The 16,790-nt window shown below is 31.2% G+C and overlaps 1 protein-coding gene across 1 annotated transcript; it reads right to left on the bottom strand.

Moving 5' to 3' along the window:
* Nucleotides 1-1,439: 1,439 nt before the first annotated feature.
* LOC107928165 (B3 domain-containing protein At2g36080) lies at nt 1,440-5,999 on the bottom strand. The gene is made up of 3 exons (XM_016859346.2): nt 5,078-5,999; nt 4,230-4,417; nt 1,440-2,010 (listed from the first exon to the last, which is right to left on the bottom strand). Exons 1-3 carry the CDS (start codon nt 5,691-5,693, stop codon nt 1,960-1,962), a joined length of 855 nt encoding a protein of 284 aa, XP_016714835.2. The 5' UTR covers nt 5,694-5,999; the 3' UTR covers nt 1,440-1,959.
* Between the last annotated feature and the right edge of the window lie 10,791 nt (nt 6,000-16,790).

Raw genomic sequence — 16,790 nt, 5'->3', positions numbered from 1 at the left:
TACGTGTAACTGTCTAGCCATTCCATTAGGCACGCTAGTTTTTAACAGTAGAATTGGATGAAATTTTTAACAAAAAGAAGCAATTTGCTCTTTGATCTAACCTACAGAAACTAATTTTTCCATTTTTTGAGTAAATGAGACAAAATACAATTTGGCTTCTAGTACAAGGGCTCCATTGTTAATGAGTTTTCGTTAAATTTGAATATATGACATTTTAGTATTCAAATTTCTGAAATTAAAAGTAGATCAGGTAGTAAAATTTAAAAGTTTGAAAAGTATAAGGACTTGGGGTAGAATTAGACCTTGTAACTTGAAGCTATATATCTATATACTTGGTATCAGCTTCAGCTGTTTGTATGATTGAATGATTAAAGAACAGTGATTAATAAAATGATTTATAGTGAATGCTGAAATGTGTGGTAGGATTAGAAGCTAATTGATTAGGGAAGGTAGTGTTGGTAATTATAAGAACCTTATCTCTTATTAAGTTGGTGACATCAGAATCTTGAAATTCCACGATTGAATATTAACTTTGGTGTGCTCTGTCGCTGTTTATGGTGGCTTAAGGTGTTGGTTTTAGAGATGACGACGACGACGATGATGAAATCGTAAAATCTTGAAATAAATGATAGAAAAGAAAATTGTATTGTGAATGCCCGGAACCCAAGACCAACCAAGCGAGATCCCTGTCCCATAGGGCATTTCATGGCATGCAAGTAGACTCAAATTCAATCAATTTAATCAATTCTATTTTTTTAGAAAAATTCATTCAACAATTTGAAAACGAAATCAATCCAACTTGAAATAATCAAAATTGAAAATAATTTAAATAATTAATCCAATATTATTAAAGAACTCAGGTCTTAAATTTAAATGATTTAAACTCAAAGCAATCCAAACTCAAAATTAACTTAAAAACGTAAGTTACCTAAAAAAAATAAAACATGAATTACACAAGGTCAATGGTAGTTTACAACATAAGTTGTGCAAAGAACCACTAAAGATTGAAAGTTTAGAGGTGATATGTAAGCAAACTAATGGTTAATGTTTCTTGCTCGTGTCTCCTTTGATCTTGAAAAAGAGAGTATTTATAGGAGAATAAGGGTTTAAAGTGAGTCACTCATATCATGATTGCCTCCTTAGCGGAGTTCAATTAACATCCGAGTCACGGGGTATAAGCTAAATGTAATATGATGTGAGGTTGTTGAGTTTGGAAAGTTAAAAACATTAATAAGATTAGATATGAGAAGAATTAAATCTAATATGATTATTTTTGCTTGTACCGTGATAAGATTTTTAGGCCATGGCATAACATAGAATTTTTAATATTTTTCAGTAATTAAGATGTTGTATGCGGAGCTTAGCTTTTTAGCAATGTTGTAGGTCGAATTTACCATAAGTCGTGATTATGATTAATAAAACTAAAATCGTAAAATAGATACCATAAAACATCACATTGAGATTGATAATCATGTCCTTGTTCAGTTAAGACAAATTGATTGAAAGAGAAGAAAAACACTAAAAAGAATGGAACCCTATGCTTACCTTTACTCTTGCAATTTCACTTAAATCTTTCCTACAACTTGCAATATTTGCAGTATCCATTCAAGGGACCACTTTGTTTTTATCTTTCTATATTTGTTCTTTAGAATAAATTTTTAGGTTGTTCCTTTCACTACATGATCATCTCTTCTGCTCTGCAACATAAATATAAAAAAAATGTGGTTGAAAATAGGGTAAGAGAGTATGAAAATCTATCTACTTCTTAAAAAAAAAAAAAGCTTTGGCTACGTTCGAACGTATATATAAATACTATTACATGGATGTCATGCATCTAACTCAAGACTGCCACCATCGTCTCCAAGTTGCGTATATATTCATTTAGCATTTCTTTGTACTCTTTTGACCTTCAAAGTTGAATTAAGTCAAATCCATGGATTTCAAACATCTTGAAAGCCTTTATGCTCTATGATTATTCATCTGGTTCATATCTCTTGAGAAACCAATATCCTTGTACAATCACAAAAACAAAAATCAATTACATTGTAGTCACCAAATATGCTTTAATGAAAAAATCTACAAGGATTATGTGTTTGCCTAACTATTATGACCAATATCCCTCGACTCAATCAATCATATTTGGAGGGTATCTTTCATTATTATTGCAAATCTCCCACTGCTACAAAATCTTCTTCACTTGGAATTTTTAACTAGCAATCTCTTTCACTTCCCAATTTCATCAATTTTATTTTTGTTGAATTTCTATGGGTGAAATAAATAACAAATATTTTGTATTTGCTTGAATCAATCAAGCAAGCAAGCAAAGCTTCTGTTTATGATTCTTGGAGAGTACTTCACCAAAATTGAATTTTTTTAAGGGTGTTTAGTGTTTTTCTTTGTCTCTCTAATATAGTGGTATTTGTATTTTTATATTATATGGGTATTGTTCATTGATATGACATACTAGGTAGGTTTTATGCATATAGACGTATATCCTACTCTAGACCTAACACGTGTTTATACGGTCTCATGCATGTGTAACTTTGCAGGAGAGTAAGCTCGATCTGCAAGCTCAATAGAATCCAGCCCAAACCCATTCGGATTTTTGGGCCGGTGATGATAATTATCCTAACAAAGGTTTAATTCAATCATGCCTTGTATTTAAAAATTGAAGGGAAAATAATAAATAAAATGAAATGAAATAAAAAATTTTTTGTTTAAACCTACCACATATAATAATGATTTCTTCTAAAGAAAAAAATCATAGAAAATCCCCCTAAAAACTAAATATAATAATTATTATTCCATTTATCTATTTTTATTTCATAAAAAATGCGTTTTTCTTCTAATTTCATTTGTGAAATTTTTGAAAATTATTAAATTAATCTATTTAGTCTGCATTTGGTTTCAGAAAATAGAGATTTTTTTCCTTTTTCAATTTTTTGAAAAGAAACAAAAATTAAAATTTTTTTAAATTTTTTTTAAAAAAACTGAAAACCAAAATATGTAAAAAAGAGAAAGAAAAGGAAATATATTTTATTTTATTTTATTTAACAAGCCTGGTTTTTTTTTTCAATTTTCAAAAATTAAAAGTTTAAAAATATTTTCTTTAACCAAATATAATATACGATAATTATTTTTAAATAAATATAATAAAGTTACTATCAAATACAAATTCCAAAAAGTAATCCCGAAATCCAGCCGAATTGGACAGCTTGATTAGGGCAATGAATGTCTGATTTTATTTTATTTTATTTTATATAAAAATGGTAGGGGCTAAAGGAAACCACGTCTCAGCTTAATCTTTAATTAAGTAACCCAACTAGTGCAATTAGGCGACGTGGCAAGTAGTCAACTCCCAAAATTATCAAATTGTTTGTCTCATTACCACCAGCAACAAAATCCAATATTTTAATAATTAAACCTTATCTTTTACCCCTTAATTAATTTTAATAAAGATTAATGATAATGTAGAAAAAGAATATACAGTAAAAGCATCATGAAGTCTTTGTATAAAAGTTAGATTGTATTTTTTTTATACTAAAACATGAACAAATTAATCCTTGTACTTGTATCAGATCAAAGAGGGTAAAAATATCATAGAGACCCTTATAGTAGGTGTAAGATTGCAGTCTCCCCTCCTTTACTCAAAAAATGAGCAAATTAGTTCTTGTACATTAGATCAAAGTGCAAGCTAGTTCTTTCTGTTAAAAAAGTTATTCATTTTTGTTGTTAAAAACTGGCATGGTTGACAGAATAACCAAATGATGACACACGGCATATCGCATGTATCTCATTTCGACATACATGAACCAGTTTTTAATGGTAGAAATAGATAAATAAATAAAAAAACCTTTAATAGAATGACCAATTTACTTTTTGATTTAACATATAGAGACTTATTTGTCCATTTTTGAGTATAGGGGGCAAAATGCAATCTGACACCTAGTACAGGAACTTCCATGGTACTTTTACTTATCAAAGAGCAAACTAGTCATTGTATGTAATAATGAAATAAATGTGGCACATCATGTGTAATTGTTTAATTCTTCTGTCAATTACACTAGTTTTTAACAGTAGAAATTGATTAATTTTTATAAAAATGATCAATTTGCTCTTTGATCTAATGTATAAATATTAATTTATTCATTTTTTACAAAAAAATATAATTCAACTTCTAATACAAAATCTCAATGATAATTTAATCAATAATATATAAACGTGCTTACCATGTAGTTAGAGGTGTAGGATTGAGAATAAAAGTGGTGGGTGGACGTTGGACCCTGACTCGATACCGACGAGCTATCGGGCGTGGATGGCTCGGAGGAGTCATCGAGGTGGCACTCTAGGTTCACCCCAAATAGCCGCAATAGCCTCTTTGGGTTCCCACCTGGCCCTTGATTTTCAGCCATGCTTCCTGCATTTGTGACACAAATTTCAAAACACATGCTCCCATGTGATAACGTCAATAATTTTCAATAACCCCACCTCCCCTTAATTAATACTCAAAACAAACAAATATATGTTATCACATGTAAGTTGACTTGTGTTTTAGTCTTCAAGTAAAAAAAAAAATGGGGATTATTCGAGTTAGATTTTTATTTTATTAAAATTAGAACTTAGAAACTATCACTCTAATTATTAAAAAGATTATTATTGCGCATGAAATAAAATCCAAACCACAACCACCACATTACTCCAATATAATTGGAAAGTGTCCATTTTTTTTTTGCATTATCCAGAATTTTTATATTAAATAAAACTATTTGAAAAAAAATAAAAGTATTATAAAAATTTTATATTACCTTCAATTTATTAAAAAAATGAGTAATTTAATTTTTGTATATTAAATTTAAAAGTAAACTGACCTATCTTTTAAAATTTTTTTTCATTTCTACTGTTAAAAATTAATCTCTATACGTCAAAATGAAATAAACATGACACGCCACGTGTGATTGTTTAATTCTTTGATCTAACCGGACTAATTTATCCATTTATCCTGACTTTTAATACAGGTTACTTTAAAAAAATGATAAAAAGGAGATAATGTTTACAAATGTGACAAAAAAAATAATACCTGCATGAAGACAGTCATGTTGGTATGGCACGTTAGCCCCATGGCATTGGCCTTGAATGTGCCCAGGATAAGGATTCCCTTGATACAATCCTCTACTACTGCTCCACCCACCATTGTCACCACAGCGGACGCCGCCGCTGTTATTTCCCAACTCGGCGTTCCCGCCATCCAGTGCGGCACCGCGCCTCCTCCAACCTATAAACAACCTCTCAGCATTGAGACGATGTCGTTTGAATAAAATAATGTCACCTGCATCGAGTTGCTTCTCTTTAACGTATCTGCTCCATCCTTTAGTCAACACGTAGCTTTGGCTACTATTCCAATACGAGTAACGGAAACGCCAACACTTGCCTGACTCGTCCTCGAAACTCAGCAACAAGCCTTTGTTATCGACCACCGAGTCACCACCGCTGCCGCCCAACGGGAAGTGTTTCTCGGCGTGTTGTTTGGGGATAACGAGGCGGTTCAACTTGCCGACGTCGCTGGGAGTTAAGGGTTTTTCAAACATGGGTTCCTTTTCATGGTCGTCGAATTGTTCGTATTCGTCTTCGATATGCGACGAAGGGATGTTTGAAAAGAAAGACATTGAAGGCTGGTAGCTTTGGGTTGGTTCCATGAATGAAGTTTTTTTTTGGGGGGTTGGGGGGGGGAGGTTGATTTTCTATAATGGGAAGTGGTGGTGATGAAAATGGCTGAGAAAAAAAGAGAGGTAAAAGATGGGAGGAGTGGGGGGTGATTATGGGTTTGATATAGAAACTATTTGATTTTGACACTCGACAATGAAAGAGAAAATCAGAGAGACAACAACTCAGAGATAAAATATGAGAGGAAAAAGAAGGTACGAGAGTACTTCATGCCTCAGGGTTTTCCCCGAGAGAAAAATTTCACTTTAAATTTTCTTATATGCTGATGTACATTTTACCATGTGTATGAAATTTTAAATTTTAAAAGAGTTAAATAAAATAAAAATGTTTGGATTCGATCAGTTGGATGGAGATTTGATTTTGGTACCAATTCACATTTTGAATTGATTAGGAATCGATACGAACTGTTTGAACCGACGATTGAATTGAAATTCTTTTATTTTTAAATTTTTAATAATTTTTAATCGAATTAGTCAAATCGATTGATCAATAAACTTGTGGCCTAATTAATTCGATCACTGATCGAATTTAAAAAACATTTGGCCAAATGCTCAAATTAGACCTAGTTTTTTATGGTTGTTTATATAAGAGCCAAGCTTTTCAAAATAGTCATAAAATGACCAAACATTTATGAAATTGCTTGTTTTTCACGCATTTCAATTCAACTTGTAGTAAAAATTAGGTGACTAGTGGCTACTACATGTTTAGAATAAAATACATGAGAGATTATTCAAATATTACTCAAAATGAAAGGTAAAATAAATAAAAAAAATTAAAACATGATATATGGCATTTGAAAAGTCTTTATTTGAGCATTTTTGAAAAAGTTTGACCTTTATTTAACTATTTTAAAAAATTTAATCTTCATTTAAGCACTTTCATAAAAATTATATGACCATTTTGAAAATTTTAACCTTTATTTCCAAATAATTAAACTCGATTTAAAGATTTAATCTTTTAAATACATCAAATATAAACTCTTTTAACTATTATATTGCATTGTTTGAAGGTTGGATTATTTGGGTTTATTGTTAAACAAGCTTTTTCTAAATAAAAATTGGGCTTATATTTTTAATTAATATTTAATGATTAAAATATTTTATTTAAATTTAATTATAAAAATTACAAAAAATTAAAATAAAATCATTTTTACATTTTAACATATACTATATTTTTATCTTGTGGTTATTGGATGTAATTTTTAAAATTTTATCATGTAAAGTTTCACTTCCATCCATGTGTTCCATTTTTATTCATCATTTCCAATTCAATGAATCGAGTTTAGAAGTGGATAAAGCATCTTATAATAAGTAATCCTAGAAGTAATCTCCTCATAGAATATGCTAGCATTTGAGAATAATTTACACATTTTAGATTGGGTAACAATAATTGAAAATATATTATGTATAAATATTATTTTATTGAAAATAAATCTAAATGGTTAGATTGTTAATAGGGCGAAGTCAGAAAATTATTTTTAAGAGCCAACAATGAATTATAATTTTTTGAGATAAAATATAAGTTTATCTTTATATTATCTTATGATTTGACAAAATTTAAAAGGCATTTATAACATATTAATATAAATCAACATTATCTATAAATCATCCAATTATCATAAATTATTGGTGGTATGAGGGGTTGAGATTAGAGTTTTTACTAAATGTGAGCTATCTCTAGGTGCCTCTTTACCTTGATGTTGAGGGTATTTATAAAGGGAAGATAATTGGGCACGGGTTCCAACTATTGATTTCCCTGCGCTATGAGTACGGTGATAGAGTATGGATGTCAGCTTAAGTTACTATTAGAGTTGACTTGAAGGGACTAGATAAGATATATATACTGGATGTGATGAATTGATGAATGTTATTGAGGACCTGTCCTAATCTATCTTCTACAAATTGTGTAAGCCCACTAAATGAGACATAATGATTAAGTGAGATCATGGGGTCGAATTCTTTTAGCGAAATCATAATGAGATTGTATGTAACTGGATTCCTATAATGGTCAATTGCTCTAATAAAATGGTTTAAAGCGAGAATATAACAAATATGAATTTTGTGCAATTAAGATTATTGCGATTATATCAAGCGAATTGTTTAGTTATATTTTAGTTTATTTATTTAATAATTTGATTATTAATATATTTATATAATGATAAAATATGATTGCAAAACCTTAATAATTCAAATGAATATATAAATATAATAATTAAATATAATTATAATTAAAAAAAACACACAAAAAAATCCATATTAAAAGATTGGGAATCGAATCAGAATGGATAGAAGTGGAGCCAAACCTCACGCAATATGGGTAACGATGGATATAATGTTTGAATTTACATCTCAATGTGTTATTTAAATTCAAATTCAAATATTATTAAATTAAATATTTAAATTTGTAATCTAAATTATCTTGTCTAATAATAAACTGTGCATATATAGAGAGGACAAAAATTATTTGCAAAAGTAAAACTGCATGCATAAACAAAACTAAAAACGTGCTACAAGACAACACGAGTCTAAAGCAACTCATGAAATTATTTATTATTTTGAAATACTCTTAAAACATAAATAAATTAAAAAACCAACGAAAAGTCGCTCACTTTTTGAGAGAAACTACTTGTGGCCGATAAAGTTTTAACGACGACATACATCGTCATCTGTCTATCACAACTTGTGAAGATAATAAAAATACTCACAAAATATATTTACAAACTCAAAAGAAAGAAGTTTGGAGACTAACACTACCATTCTATTTTCTTTATTTTAGTTTGGCTTGTAAGTAAAAGAAAAGGAAAGACAGAAATAGCATCTTTTCAAACAGTGAAAAATATGATACTACAATATAAAACTGACAAAACAAAGAACACGCTTGTTAGGTTTATGTTCAGTGAAAACAGATATAAGAACAGTAAGGATCAGTAGCAAAGAAAAGGAAGCTTTGTTTTTGTAGAAAAAGTAGTTAAAGTGAAAAGGACAGGGAGAGACACCCTTGACCTCAACAAGGAGTGGTCTGTCTTCCCTCATAAAGCTGTTTTTTAATTATTTGGATTTTTTAGGGTTAAACTGAATATGAATTTAGTTGCCTATATTTTTTCTTTTTCCAAGTTTAAGACAACCAATTTCCAGGTAGATTCAGACACCCTTTTCATCTTGAAAAAAAAAATGGACTGGTTATTAAGTACATGTTTGTGAAAAAACATAAATAATACATGTTTGTTTTTGTGCCAGGCTTTAATATCATATACTGTATATTTTGTCTAATAGACCCAACGTGTTCATCCCATCTCACTCACTGTCTTCTTCAATCATCAAATAGATTTATATTAGGTAAAAAATCAATCAGATTGCATTTTGATTTTCGGCTCAAAAATAGATAAATTAATATATATATGCGTTAAATTAAAACGTAAAAGTTTTTTTTTAAATTTCATCAGTTTATACGGTTAAAAATTTACATGGCTAACGAAATAATCAAATTATGACACGTGACGTGCTACATGTACCTTACATTACAATAGAAATTAAAGGAATTTTTAATAGAAAGATAAGTTTACTCTTTGATCTAATATATATAAATTAATTTACTCATTTTTTTAGTAAAATGGGCTAAAAACAATTCAATTTATAATACACAAACCTCGATAATACTTTTATCATTTATATTAATGTCAACCAAGAAATTTTGTCTTTATTAGATTCAATAATTATTCTTTCTCTCATGTCATTGATAACAAGTTGAATTTGTATGCTTAACGCACCCAATTTCGGTAATTTTTGGTTAATTTTATCAGGTACGCAGTTAGAGCATTGAAATTAAAGTTAGCAAGCAAATCAGTTAAATTGGAACACAAGAAAGGGGGGCCAAATTGAAAATTTTGAAAAATTTACGGCTGATCAGATTTTCTATTTGACTTTGTAAAAGCTAGATTCAAAAAAAATCTGATATAAAATCCAATTTTATATGGTTGGTTATTAGATGAATTAGACTAAATTTAGTATATGGTATGTGTAAAAATACCTTGTATGGTGGCTTTAGAAAATAGACTGGAAATTGAATGAAATTTATTTCTTTCTTTTCTTTCGAACGTAAAAGCTAGTGCAGGCATTTTGCCATTCTTTTTTCATTTCTTTACTTTGGTTAAATTGTTTCCCAAGTCTTTTATCCTTTCCACCATTCAACCTTACCATTCAATCCCTTCCATAAACCAACAAAGCATGATTAATTTCATGCTCAACTAATTTTCCCATTTAGCTTTAGCCCGGTTATCATTCTGACAAAAAAAATCGTGAGATATGAATTCGAACTAAAAAAAAACATTTTCAATACGATATTTGCTTTCTTTCCGATATATGGAATGGTCACAATCGTCTCTTAAAATTAATTCAATTTCAATTCAAAAAGCGTGTATTCGATTGGAGTTGTTTGGTGTACAGTTGGAAAAACGAGACGGTCGTTTGCTGAGTTCGAATTCCCGCAAACAAATTGGCGTGTTCAGATGGGTAAAGGACAGTTGGATTTCGTCAAGGGAGATAGTGATCGGATTGAAACAATCCACGCAGTTGAGGCCGTTAATTCAAGTTGGGCTTTCTAGACCGCAAGGCTGTCAAAATCTTAAATTACAGGTACGAGTTACATGGTTAGAAATTCGGCAAGGGTCGGTTTGCAAGTCGTACCAGAACTGACTACACAAGGAAAAGTTGGCGGTATAACTAACTTATCGCTTGGAAGGGAAAATCCATTTTTCAAGTACCAGTTCAAGTTCGGAATGTATCGAGGCTAAGGCTAAGCTTTAATATATTTAATTCACCAAGTTTATTTTATTTCACGTTTTATTTTGCAATCATAACCTTTTCTTACTTTATTTTATATTTGTTTTTTTATATTATTATCTTTATAAACTAAAACTCCCCATTTTTATTTATTTTTTTGCTTTGCAACGCACAGGTCGTAAGCACAACTATTGTCGTGACAATAATTCTGGTCGCAAGAAAAGGCGAAATTAGATAACCAATTCTTGTGGATTCGAACCTACTACTCTATACTGCTATTTAGTGTTATTTTGTCGTAGGAATTTATATTTGGTGGCTCGACACCCATCAAATTTTGGCACCGTTGCCGGGGATTGGAAATAGTTTTTCTAATTTTTGTTTGTTTTCCTTATGACCAGGTTAGAACCGGGGACTCTGAATTTTGAACCGAAAATAGAGAAGTTGGCTTGAACACTGTGAAAAGAAGTTATTCGGCGCAGTAAACGATCACAACCCAAGTTCGAAATAGGATCTTATACCGAAAATATTTTCTCATTTGACGAACTAAATAAAATGACAAATCAAACTATACCCCAACTTGTAGCAGCACCAAATGAAAAACAACCACTATGCAAAACTTATCCGACGGAAGGAACGCCGTTCAAGTTGAAATCGGGCTTAATTCATCTATTGCCCACTTTCCCGAATTGCAAAATAAAAATTTTGGATACGCATCTTAAAGAATTTCACATGGTTTTCATAAGCATGAAACCTTAGGGAGTGACCGAAGATCAAATTAAACTTTGTGCTTTTCCTTTCTCGTTAGCCGACTCTGCTAGAGAGTGGTTATTTTATTTACCTATTGGTTCAATTAATACATTGTCTGATATGTCTCGTTTATTTCTTGACAGAATTTTTCTAGCAACTCGAGCAGCTGAATTAAGAAGAGACATTGTAGGAATCCAGCAAAAAGAGACTGAATCGCTCTATGATTACTTGGAGAGGTACAAAAAGTTGTGTGCAAGTTGTCCACACCATGGTCTGACTGAACAATCGCTTTTGTAGTATTTCTATTAGGGGTTACTTCTAATGGAAATGAAGATGATAGATGCTACTTGTAGAGGGGCACTTGTAAATATGACGCCTCAGAGAGCAAGAGAGTTAATTTCGACCATGGCTACGAATTCTCAACAATTTTGACTGGCTTTAGAACCCACGAGATGGGTTTATGGGTTAAGTACTCTATCTTTAGAAGATAAAATTGATAAGCTCACTAATGTAGTTTAAAATTTTCTTATAGATAAAGCAAGCCTAGAACGATTGTGTAGAATTTGTGCTATGCTAGATCACCTGACATACTCATATCCTATTTTACACGAGGGTTCGACAAAACAAGCGAATGTTGTCGGAAACTTTCCAAAGCCATCCAAAAGGCAATATGATCATTATTCGAACACCTATAATGTGGGGTGGAAAGATCATCCAAATTTGAGTTATGGGTCAAATCCTCGATTCAATCAGTCATACCAATAGTGGACACTTCTGAATCAACAATTACCACTTCCAAAATCATCTTTGGAAGCTATAGTGGAAATGTTAGCCAATAGTACTGAAAAATTTCAACAGAAAATTGATGCATTTATAGGAAATAAATAAGCAAGTAAGCAAGCTTGTGCTCATGGATAGTCGTTTGGAGTCCCAAGGTAAATTGTCATCTCAAACTGAACCTAATCCTCGACATAATGCAAGTGCTATGAAATTGAGAAGTGGAACAATTTTGAAGTCAACTCCTGACATGAATCATACCCACAACCCAGAACGGAAAAAATGAAAGCCTGATCCAGCGTCCACTACGAATTCGACTCCTCAAAAGTCGTTTGCAATACTGCCTCCATTTCTTGGAAGACTCGTCCAATGTAAAAAGATGCGAGAAGAAAAAGATATCCTTAAAAAATTTTGAAAGGTAAAAATAAACATTAATCTTCTTGATGCAATTAGACAAATTCCATAATATGCAAAATTCTTAAAAGAATAATGCATAAGTAAGAAGAAGCTCCAAGTAATGAAAATGTGAGTGTCGGAGAAAACGTCTCTACTGTTTTACAAAAAAAAATCGCACCTAAGTGTAAGGACCAAGGTATGTTTTCTATATCTTACAAAATAGGTAGTGTTGAATTAAAAAGGCCATGTACGATTTAGGTGCATCTATTAACGTTATATCTTTGTCTATTTATAAACTACTAAAAATGAGTCCTTTGAAAGAAACATGTGTAATCATTCAGCTTATAGATAAGTCTGTAGTGTATCTAGAAGGAGCGTTGGAAGATGTTCTTGTCAAGGTAAATGAACTAATTTTTCCTACAGATTTCTACATCATCAACATGGAGGATGAAAACTCAGCAAATACTTTTGATGTTCTGACCATTTTTAAGCACTGTACGTGGAAAATTTGATGTTCAAAGTGGAACACTCATTATGGAGTTCGACAGTGAAGTGTTCAAATTTAATGTTTATGAGAGCATGGGTTGCCCTAGTGCAAATGACGAATGTCTCTAGTGTTCATGTAGTGCCTAAGAAAAGCGGCGTGACTGTAGTTAAAAACTCAGCAGGTGAATATTGGAAATTACACATTCAAGAGTTCGAGGAAATTCGGAATGATGCTTATGAAAATGCCCGAATTTATAAAGATAAAACCAAAGCATTTCATGATCAAAAGATATCCTGTAAACAATTTTCAATAGGACAAAAAGTGCTACTTTATGATTCCACACTAAGGATCTTTGTAGGTAAACTTCGAACTAAATGGCTAGGTTCTTTTGTTATTACTCAATTGTTTCCTCATGGTGTAGTCGAAATTAAGAGCGATGAATCTAAATTGTGCTTCAAGGTCAATGGGTGTCGCAACCACCTTTTTGAAAACAAAAATTTAGTTGTCGACTTTAAAAATAAAATCGGAGTCGCCACCGATCCTTTATTAAGGTGTGATCGGCTCACCTTAAAAATTATTTTGGTCTACGAATTTTGAGAAAATGAGTTCGGGAGTCAGTTACGCACGAGGAAGGGTTAGCACCCTCGTAATGCCCAAAATCGGTACCAAATTGATTATTTGATGTCTTAGTTTCGAAGGTTAAAAAAAATTTTAAAATCAACTCAAACGATGGAATTTGAAAAAGGATAATCAATTGCTCAAGTCATGAAAAGAAATCGAGTCCCAATACGTTAGGGTACAATTCTTCATAATCCCCGAACTTTGAATATCACTTTATTTTATGTGAAAATCTTCATTTTGAGAAAATAACATACCACACCCAATACGTTAGGACACAACAAGTTAAGTTCCCAAAAATGATTTTTATTCTCATGCATTTTGAATAAAGAATATTCTCGGTTATTTAGGATTAGCAAAGAAAATCGGAACCCAATACGTTAGGGCTCAATTTCCTCGAAAATCCCAAACTTTGAATATTGCTTTTATTCAAAAAAAAACCTTGAATCAAGAGAAAATGATTTTGATATACTGACGAAACCAAAATATAACTTCTTGTTTAAAAAGGAATGACATAATGTTAATATACAACATGGAACACATACCTTAATTTTAAATTATATACGTATATGTATTATGAAATGTCAATGCATATATATACATGTATGCAAAAGTTATGGAAATAAAAGAATAATAAAATATATATATAATATGTACATGTATTTACAAAATATGTATATATATATTTATAAAAAAAATAAAAGAATAAAAAAATGTATTTAGATTTATACAGATATATAAATTGTTAAATATATAAAAAAATATGAAAATATGTATATACAAAAAAATGTATGTATATAGGTATATATATGTACGTAAAAATTATGAAAATAAGATAAAAAAATAAAAGTATGTATATGTGTATATATTTACAAAATAAAAAATGTATAAGTATGTATTGGAAGATCGTGAAAATACGTATATGCATATATATATAAAGTATAAAGTTTAAAAAGATAGGCAAGTAAAATAAAAAATATAAAAAGTGTGTATGTATAAAATATAATGTATGTGAAGGTTAAAAAAAATAAAAAAACATATATAAAAAAAAATTAAAACGCATGAATGAAAATGTATGCATGCATGTTCTAAAGCTTAAGAACACATATATATATTATATAAAGAAATATGTATATATATATACTATATAAAAATGCATGTATAAGTTAGAAATAATTATAAAAAATGATAGTAAATAATATAATAATAATAAATAATGGTACAATGATAATAGCATAAAAAATAATAAAAATAACTGAAAAAAATTGACTCAATTGAACTAAAACGGAAAAAAGTGGGGCAGATTTAAAATAAATTAAAAAAGACCAACATGAATGCGCAAGCAATAATGGAGGACCAAAAGGGAAATTATTCCCACCTTCCAAAACGCTGCGCAGCGAGGGACCAAGTTGAAACAGAAATGAAATTCGCGGCTAATTTTTAAAAAAACAAAATGAGTTTAATTGAAACGCATCACAAAAAACAAGGGCTAAATGCGCAAATTTCCCATTCAAGGCCAGAACGCGCGGATCCTCCCCTTTGGGTCGGGTCACCGCTCGGGTCATTCCTAGGTTAAACGGCGTCGTTTTGTAGTTTCAATAAAAACAAAATCTTTCCTTTAAAAAAAATTGATAGCTCATTTTAAAACAAAAAAAGAATGCTACCCCTTTTGCTCTGCTAAGGTTTCGACCCTAGCATCCTTGTGCCGCCGTTCATTAGCCTCCCCACCCAAGGCTCCGATGACGGTGGAGATGGTGGTGGCACGACGACCTCGGCGAACAGGTAAGTGTTTTTCCCTTCTTTTCTTTGTTGTTTTAGGTAGAATAAAATGAAAAAAATAAAAGAAAATAAAAGAAATATATAAACAAAAAGAAACGATGAACACTTCAAAGTAAAAACAAAATCTTCGAAAAAATAAATTTCCTCTGTATTTCTCCCTATTTTCGTATTTCTTTACACTGAGTCCCCCTATTCACCAATCTTTCACGGCTTTAAATAGCCGAAATGGAAAAAAAAAGAAAATAGAAAAATCAAAGGCGAATCTATTATGTTGTTTTGTTCCTATTTTGTTGCCCGATTTTGCTTTGTTCCAGTTTGTTGTTGCAGGTGCGGCGCGCAAGGCGCGGAGAGGAGCGGCGCACGTGGGGGAGGCTTGCCCCGAACCTTGCGGCGGCTGGAAATGGAAGCTCTTAGGGTTTCTGTGTTTTGATGTTTTTTGGGTTGGGGTCTGAAAATTGGTTGTTGGGCCTGTTATTTCTTCCTGTTTTGGTTTATTATGTGGGCCCGGGCATAGTTGGGCTTGTACAATGGGCAAAGGTTGAAACCTTTTTACGAGAACTTCCAACTGCACATGGTGGAAGAATTAATTCTCAAGGAACCAAACAAATAACACTCAAGTCGTTGAGCTAACGACGTTAAACAAAAGATTTTTTGGGAGGCAACTCATATTTATTTATTTTAATTTATTTAATTTTGAATTCAGTTTAATTTATGTTGAAAATAAAAAATATTATTATTTAATCTATTTGGATTTGGATTTTTATGGTGTGGGCATGCCTCGTCAAATTTCAGTGCTGCCATTTGTTGAAACATACACCCAGGACCAAACCAGCTAGAATCAACTCGAACCGGCCAGAACCAACCCAAACTGCCCAAACCACCCTCCGTTAAATTAAAGATACATGAGGAGTACATTTGACCCTTCTCTTTATTATTCTTTTATCATTGCACATTAAGGGCAATATGGGCTAAGTAGGGGTAATTTATAAGAAATGTCATGTTATTACTTCTTCTTCTTTTCATATGCTAATCTGTATTCTAAGATTATTCCTTAATTCGTTTCAAAAATGAACTTCCAATTCCTATGCTTAGTTTATTTAAATAATTAAGTAATTCATGAATAGACATTGCTTACTTTGATCATCAAGTATTTTGTAGAGTTGAAAATTTTATGGCTAAGTCAACATGTCATAAAGATTGTTGGCTCTTTAAACTTGCCTAATAAAAGTACTCAGTCTCATTAAAGTAAGTAATGAAAAAAAAGGAAAAAAATTCTTTAATGGCTTAGTTACTAGTGAAGATTTCCAAAATGTGACCAAATTGAGTAACCGGGATGAGGTACTTGGGTTGTTATCTTATTTCGTGTAAAAAAGATTTGAGTAACAAACTGAAACTTGTGATACTTCGCTAACCGAACTGCCTTGAGAAAGGAGAAATAAATTGATTGGGAACATGACAAATTGAGTAACAGGGGTAAGGTGCTTGGG

Source organism: Gossypium hirsutum, chromosome D01, assembly GCF_007990345.1.
Source record: "Gossypium hirsutum isolate 1008001.06 chromosome D01, Gossypium_hirsutum_v2.1, whole genome shotgun sequence".
NCBI classification, from domain to species: Eukaryota; Viridiplantae; Streptophyta; class Magnoliopsida; order Malvales; family Malvaceae; genus Gossypium; species Gossypium hirsutum.
The sequence above is the reverse complement of the archived record's forward strand: the minus strand, read 5'-3'. Positions and strand labels throughout refer to the sequence as shown.